The sequence below is a fragment of the Lycium ferocissimum genome, chromosome 10 (genome assembly GCF_029784015.1).
Source record: "Lycium ferocissimum isolate CSIRO_LF1 chromosome 10, AGI_CSIRO_Lferr_CH_V1, whole genome shotgun sequence".
NCBI lineage: Eukaryota > Viridiplantae > Streptophyta > Magnoliopsida > Solanales > Solanaceae > Lycium > Lycium ferocissimum.
Genome location: NC_081351.1, coordinates 48,002,696 through 48,010,976, shown reverse-complemented (window position 1 = coordinate 48,010,976; position 8,281 = coordinate 48,002,696). Strand labels below are relative to the sequence as shown.

The 8,281-nt window shown below is 33.7% G+C and overlaps 2 protein-coding genes across 2 annotated transcripts in view; one reads left to right on the top strand and one right to left on the bottom strand.

The window, feature by feature from the left end:
- Nucleotides 1-8,281, top strand: part of LOC132034144 (dephospho-CoA kinase) — a 103,155-nt gene that overhangs the window by 17,782 nt on the left and 77,092 nt on the right. The window lies entirely within an intron of this gene.
- Nucleotides 1,783-7,664, bottom strand: LOC132034141 (uncharacterized). Its single transcript, XM_059424406.1, has 3 exons — nt 7,389-7,664; nt 5,071-5,580; nt 1,783-2,270 (listed from the first exon to the last, which is right to left on the bottom strand). The coding sequence occupies exons 1-3, from the start codon at nt 7,611-7,613 to the stop codon at nt 2,070-2,072; spliced, it is 936 nt and encodes a 311-aa protein (XP_059280389.1). The 5' UTR covers nt 7,614-7,664; the 3' UTR covers nt 1,783-2,069.

Sequence of the window (8,281 nt, the reverse complement as noted above, 5' to 3'; positions counted from 1 at the left end):
CAATAATTACAATAATATTGGCATTTATTTCTTATATCAATAATATGATTTTGTTGTAGAAAAAAAAATGTAATTTTTTCGTATCATGTAGAGAAAATGATAAACGTTGCCCTCTTGTGTCAGGTGGTTCAAGGCAGTACGTTAAATATATTTCTAAGCAGCTTTGATAAATGTTTAAAAGTAATCTTAGTCCATACATGACTCATAATTTGATCTCAAAACATTTAATATACAATTAAAGAAAGATTTTTACATTAATATTGTCCTTTAATTCCTACTGTCAGTAATTTAATTTTATTGTTGACAAACAGTAAATACTAGTACTGGCTTATAAGATGTGCCACCTCACTTTCTCTTAGACCATCTTTAGACGAATAGACAGACATAAATTTCTCTTTCTAGGGTGACTATGAGTTAAACTACAAGTTCTTTAATATCCCAAGATTGAGATGGTTCGAGCACGTGCAGAGAAAAGGCACGGATGTCCTAGTAAGGAGGTATTAGCGATGGCTATAAATGGTTTCAGGAGGGGTAGAAGTAGGCCGAAAAAGTATTGAAGAGAGATGATTAGACAAGACATGGTGCAGATCCATCTTGCCGAGAACAAAACCTTAGATAAGAGGTTATGGAGGACACGAATTAAGGTAGAAAATTACTAAGTAGATGAACACTATCCTACTTATTCTTTCAAATTGGTAGTTGTAGACTTGTAGTATTACTCTTGTAGTTTATTGTCTTTCGATTTCTGCGACTATTGATTATTTTCTTGTGCTTCGATTATCGTATGCATTTATTGTAGTTATAACTATCTTTTTTCCAGATAGTTTCATGCTTTTTATATTATTTTACCTCGACTTTTTATGTTGTTTTGAATTGTTTGCCCTTATGCTGAGGATCTACGGAGTAAGATCCGCGTACACTCTATTAAGGTTGGGAGAATGATGTATATATACATAAAAATAGGGTATACTTACAAAATATGACGATACTTTTCAGTTACAAAACATAAATGATAAATTTCTTACAAAACATATACGAAACAAGGCTTAAAATTTTGTGTATGAAAAGCTGTATGAAATGTGTATATCTCGCTCAAAAGCTTAAAAATTTCGTTCAAAATTTTGTGTATGGAAAGCTCGGCTCAAGGCTTAAATTTTTTGCTCAAAATTTTGTGTATGAAATATGTATATCTCGCACAAGGATTAGAATTCTCACATTTTTCGTATATGATCGTATAAAAAAGGTATGCAATATGTATATAACTATATAAATTTTGAAAGCTTTTTGAAAATTTAAACGCAATAACATCAACTTTTATACAATGTTAACACAAATTTAATATTGTTTATGTACTTAGCATGTAGAAAATAAAATTCAAACATGTCATATATTTATGGGTTGTATTTATATGAAGGGTTGAGCTGTGGTTAATGCAAATGGTAATCCTTTTTGTTTGAGATCCTGGGAGATTTGTTGGAAAAGGAAAGGGATGACAAAGAAAAGAAATGGGACAAACAACAAAAATGGCTTTGTGCTCTGGATTCGAAGAACGGAAAGAAGGAAAAGGGAAGGTGGCCATTCGTATTGAAATAAAGAACAGGAAAAACGGGGAAGGGTGGGCTTTTAATTTTTTTCAAATTTGGTATATTTTATAATTAAATTGTTATATTTTGTAAATAAGAAAAAATATCCTTATGTTTTGTAATTAAGAGTCCTCTCTACTTATCTTCAAACCAAAATTTCAGCAATATCTTTGCACAAAATCTCTGAATATATGATACATTAAGGAAAATGGTTTTTCATACTAATGCAAAAGATAGTCCACAAGCATTTAGACCAACAGCAAAACAAGCATATTTTCCCTTCAACAACTGGATTGAATCTCTTAACATTCAAAGGAAGTATTCCCCATAATTCTCATCATGCAAAAAAAAAAAAAAAAAGTAAGGCATAAATGATTGTACACTATCGCCGAGGATTGCCAAGACTGATAAGAATTCAAATCCATTTATACGATTCGAAGTAATCTTCGCTCTTCAAAGAATTGAAAGTATCCCTGTGAAATTGAACTAGCTTTCATCAACTCCAACAGTTGCTGCTGGGGATTTCTGTGTAACTGAAGAGGGAACCCTTTTACCAGGTCCTGATGAAACCTTAACCATTGCTGGCCTTATAAGGCGGTCTCCAAGTAAAAACCCACGCCGAAATTCTTCAATTACAATTCCGTCGCTAAATTCCTGAGATTCCTCACGAGCAATAGCCTCGTGTAGCTGTACCAAGAAAAGAACCCCATGCCCAGAGATTAGTAATAGTTAGAGATGCATTGGATAAAACTGTATGTAACATGAATACTACCAGCAAGGTCACACCCACCACCAAACAAAATAAAATAAGACAATCCCAAGTCAATGTATGTGTCAAAAGATATAGGTAGAGGAAGCATTGCATGAGGTAGCTGTCACAGTCAAGGTTACTCTCAGAAGACAATGCATAGTTTTTGCAGCCAAACCTGCACTTAAACACATAATATCTATACATTGCTTTCACTGTCACCATCAAGACGTGTTCAAGTAGCTCGTCATCAAATATTTTCTCATTGCAAAAAACCAGACGATGCAACAGATTATATTGCTATAGGTTGCTTTTACTGTCGCCGTCAAACAGTGTTCAATTAGCTCAACATCAAATATTTTCTGATCGCACCAAAGTCAGAAAATGCAAATCCGCGATTAGAAACTAACAGCAACATATTAGATTCTTTGCTAACTGAATATAAACAACTGCTCCGCCTTACTCATATCTGTTTGCAGATTACAGAGGGAAAGGTTTCTCTTTATAAATACTAAAGAAAGAAAACAAATATGTAAAGTAGAAAACTGCTTGCAGTTAACTCGGATCCCTCTTGAGTACTTCAACGAAGGTTGGTTCTCAACTCAAAATCTAAAGCAAAATTACTCATTAGTTTTCATTCTTCTATTTTCCCCTCCCTCTCAATTTTCCCTTTTCTTTCTTTTTCCAATTTTATTTTCCCAGTTTCAGTTAACTTGATGAAAAGAGAAGTCCTAGACATGTTCAACTTTGAAAAGGCCAGCTTAGCAAACACTAAAAAAGAAATAAGAGCAAATGCAAGACGGGAATGGTCGATGTGAAAGAATGGTAAATCACAAATGCTCATACCTCTCTTCAATGCTTCTAGAAAAAGGATAGTTAAATACTTTATTCACAAATACTCCCCCCGGTCCAAAATAATTGAGGTTTTAAGCTTGGGCACATACTAACTCCTAAAAGCTAAGAGGGTTTTTGACCATGATACCCTTAAATATGATTTTCCTTTTTTTTTTTTTTAAGGTTGACATGATCATTACGGGGATATGAGAATTTGTCAAGGGCAAATTTGGAAAAGAGAACTAAATATTTTCTTGATTTTGTGAAAAACATCAATTATTTTGGACCAACTTTTAGAGGCTAAAACATCAATTATTTTGGACCGGAGGGAGTATTATAGAACAAATTGTCTTTTTGATTTGACCAGCAGTTTAGTGTAATGTACAGAAGTTCTAAGTTCTAACAAGCAAATTTTGCTGCTGTCATTAGATAGCACTAGCTCCAGTTACTTCTCAAAGCATAATTTAATAGTTTGTTGAATGCTATTGTAAAGTTTCCTGGTTAACATTCAGATTTTCCGTTACACTTACAATATTCTTTAAAAGGATACGGGTCTTATGCTAAAAAATTCTCTTTACTTCTACAACTTTTTATTTGTTTCCACACTAGAAAGGTAAAACTGTACAGGCTTTCATACTTGATAAACGTTCAGGTCAATAAAGATATTAGTTGTCTCTATTTTTTACCTTACCATTTAAGTACGATAATTTTTGGCATCTGTCATAATCCATGTGTATTTGAGATTTGAATGCATATGCTATGCTAGAGTGTAAAGCTTTGCAATTTGTACAAGGAGAAAAAACAACAGTATTTTATGAATCAAAAGTATTTCTAAATCCTTCGAACTTCATATGCCCGTCTTGATTCCCAACGTTACAAGGCCTATTTTTCTGGTTATAATTCAAATGTCATAAACCTAACAGCAATAAAGGGTATTCCCGCACTAATTATCATGTAATTGCAACAATGATCATGAGACCACATTTGAACGCAAAGCCCAAGCAATTTAATCCCATCTACTTGGTAAATGTTGATTCTTTGCTTCCATCAATTTTTATTTTTGAGCTGAACTTCATCATATGATTTTACCATGTGCTCTTTTAAATTCTCCCATCATCATAACAGACTGGGGCATCTGGAGGTCTATGTACCACATGGCAAACTTTATAAACTATAATTCAGATAATTCAATGTCTCAAACAACTAATACTACGCCTCAGTCCCGGACAAGTTGTAGTTGGCTATATGAATCCTTACTAACCATGTTTAACAACAAAAATTAGAAAAAGTATCTAACAAGTTCAAATTACTTAAGTAAACGTAGAACGTGTCCTTTTAAATGGGTAAAGAAGTCTTAGTGTTGCCTTCTAAATTTGGAACCTAGTTTGTTGATTAGATTTAAACAAGAACAAATAACATAGAAAGAGCCACTATAAAGGCCTCTCGATTTGACTTCAAGGAGGGTGAAATGCTAAAAGCAGCCATAAATCATACATCCATTTTCCACTTAATCATAATTTATTCAATGCTTTAACATATTCTTTTATAAATTTTGAATGGAACCAATTATTCTAGTAAGACTGAGTTTTGAACCTCAGCGGAAAGCGGAAATATAGGTAGTAGTCACTCATAGGCGGCAGTAGGGTGACACAGTTTGGCCAAAGTGACATGGGTTTCCAAAATTTAGGACATATAAATAAAATAGGAGAGTGTATTTGACATGTGGTGCTGGCCATGACAAACTAGAGTACAACATGGATCCCAGCCGTACATTTGCTGGTTGTGCTTCCGTAGAATGTAATGACAACAAAAGTAAAGAGACCGGCTGCTTACCCACCAAAGGGGAGAAATAATGACTTCATAGAGAGGGAAAGAAGGGATAGCAGAAAATCAGTAATTTCGTACCGCGGGATCAAATGGCTTGCCAACAGTTGGAACAGCAGCGACGCGCAAGCTCCTCATTATCTCCACGAATTGTTTGTATATTCCCTGGTAACTTGCATCAATTTTCTTTTCCATCTCAGTTTCTAGTTTGATCTGTCGCTTAGCTCTCTCAAAGTTATCAACCATGGGCAAGAGGCTTTCAATTATTTCCCCTTGAGCATTGGTCCTGATTGTTAGTTTCTCCTTCTCAGATCTTTTCCTATAATTATCAAAATCTGCTTGCAAACGGACATATTTTTCCTTTCCAGAATTGATATCTGCTGATAAAGCAGATACTTTTTGAGCCAAATCATTTCTCTCCTTTTTGACTGAGGATATGACCACCTCAATTTCAGATTCAAGCTTTACATCTCCAACTAAGATGGCCTCCTTGTAAACTTGCATGAGGGACTTCAAACTAGATGAATATTTCTCATCTGCTTCATCTTTTGACATTTCCGACTCACTGGGGCTATCCTCGTCATCACTCATCTACAATAAATTATTTTGTGTCATCATCAGTTTCACTGCAGTAATATTACGACAAGCGAAATAATTTAATGACGAAATATGAGAATCATTGAGTTAGATTAGGTACCTGTTTGTATGGGCTTACAACTTATGGCTTATTTTTTTATTTTGGCTTAAAAATAAGTCTTTAAAAGCACTTTTTTATTTTTACCCAACTACAAAAGTGCTTAAAAGCTATTTTGGCCTAAAAGCATCTAAAATAAGCCAATCCAAACAGGCTCTAGGTAACTAAGAGGATATCAACCATATAAAAGAACGTAAGGGGATATCAATCATATAACAGAACACAATCAACAAATGTAAATATAGCTATATTTTTTTTATTTTTTTTTTTGAAATTGCTAACATTGGTATTGATAGATGTAAATATAGCTATATTGAATGCATGTCTTCTAAAAGATACCTAAAAAACCAATTTAGAATCTCTAAATGTCAACCTGTAGCTCGTGCAAGTAAGAAATACATATCATACTTATGAGGCAACTAATGCTAGAGTGGATTTTTTTTGTTTTTTTTTTTTTTTCGAAATTCTTTTATGCAGATATTTTAAAAGTGACAGCAAGTTCTTTGTATTTTACTTGGTTATATGAACATGGGAAAAATTTAAACAACATAACCCACCATTGAACACAATTAAAATCTATAAGCAACAAATCCTCAATAAACAACTAGCCTTCTACAATTTCTTAATCGAAGCCCAAATCAATATATCGATAAATCAACCATTACAAATTGTAGTTTGCTCAGAAATGCCGTCAACCTAACCCCCCTCCTTCCTATAATTTTCCACTTATACACAACTAAGCACATTTTTTAGGCCATGTGGTTAGGAATATTACATTATTTACACCCTGCTTAGGAAATCAGCATGTCAAGCACACACACAGAGAAGACCAACCTTATAATTAACAATGACAAACGACTTCGAATCAGAGACAGATAACTTGGCTCTAGGACTAACCACCAATATAAGAAATACAAGATGACTTAATCTCGACTATCAAAAACATTAAGAAGGGACTATGGGCATTTTTTCCAAAAAAGTCTAGGGTGTGTTTGGTATGGAGGAAAAAAAATTTCTTGGTCAGTCAGTTTTTTTCTTTTTAAAAAAACATTTTCTCTAGGAAAACAGGTACCTTATTAATGAGGATAATGACCTCCACAATGAAATTAGGGAAAACTAGTTTCATAAGTGACATTCCAAGTTCATTGTTTCCTCCCCACCCACCCAACATCCCAACCCCCACCCCTTGACCATCCCACCCTGCACCACCCCTGAACCCCCACTCCACACTCCCCACCCCCATAGTGTTTTGCTAGATTACATATAAATGCCTTTGGAATAAATTTTTTTTGCTTACGTACCAAACAATAGGAAATAAGTAAGAAACCCACTTGTTTTCATTTTCCCTGGTACCAAGCACATCCTTAAATTGTTTTCAGCCAATGCAACTACATACAAAAACGAAGTGAGGACACTTGCTAATTTCCTATGCTTGACCTTGACTCTCACTGAGACTACAAGTAAGGGTAGCAGTGCATAATTTCCAATACTAACGCTATCCGCGTCCGAATCTTTTAACAACTCTAAAGAATTATTGTACGCAGTCTTCCCTTCGCATTCAAGCAGAGGCTGTTTTCAATATGAAGTAGTCAACAAAATATGAATATGAACTTTCCACGGAAACCCAAGTAATCAACAAAACCAAATATAACAATGAAATTACAAGAACCCATCAATTTAGAAGATTAAGAGAGAGAGAGAGTACTTCAGGAGCAGAGTCTTGAAATGAGAGATAGGTTTTGGACAATGAACGTCTGCTATGGTTGGTTATTACTGGATTCCATCTTGATACAGCAAATTTAGTGCTCTTGTTGGTGGAGAAATCGTGATGGGTGCATTGAGGAAAGGGTTGAATCAAGGTTCTTGGGTGTATAGAAGGGAAACGAAATGTGTAGAAAGTGTGAGAAAGAGAAGTCGAAGCTGCTGCCATTTCAAAGGGGCCAACGATAGAGTTCTTAGTTCCTAAATCCTTGGCCAAAACCCAAATGATGTATACACATGTCTGGCAGCTTTTAAATTTGTGCTCAAAGTATCTAGTAGTAAATAATATTTTGTGTTTGAGTTAATTTGAAAATTATTTTTGTTATTATTAGAATAGTATTATATGCTTCGTTAATGTTTCAAAAATAATGTTTTAAAAATTAACTTTTTTACCTTTTGAAAAATAAATTCTACCCCTACTTAAAAACACTTATTTTTAAATTTAAACTTGACTAACTACTTCAACTTTTTAAAACAATTCTTTTTTAAAGTATGGCGATTTTTTTTGTTTTAATGTTAGACAATATTTGAGTTAGGAAAAAAATTGATTTATTTAAAATCAAAAAAGTTTGTGAAGGTTTAACTTGTTTCCACATAAATTTCACTTGTATAAAAATAACATACTTGTGAAATTAAAGGCTTGCTCCCGAAAATGAAATATACTTTTGAACACTAGTTCTATAATAATTTTTAAAACGGAATAGGGTCAAAAGTGTTTTTAACGTATTAGAAATGATTTAAAAATACCCCTTTTCTACCTATTTGATAAAAATTATCTTTTCTTCCACCTATTTGGATCTAAAAGCCCATAATATTAACTTTAAGTCTAAAATTGCC

Coding starts and splice junctions, on each gene's coding strand:
- LOC132034141 (XM_059424406.1), bottom strand. CDS start 7,613: ATGGCAGCAGCTTCGACTTCTCTTTCTCACACTTTCTACACATTTCGT. Junction 5,581..7,388: donor TTCAAGACTCTGCTCCTGAA/GTACTCTCTCTC, acceptor AATTTATTGTAG/ATGAGTGATGACGAGGATAG. Junction 2,271..5,070: donor GCAAGCCATTTGATCCCGCG/GTACGAAATTAC, acceptor TTCTTGGTACAG/CTACACGAGGCTATTGCTCG.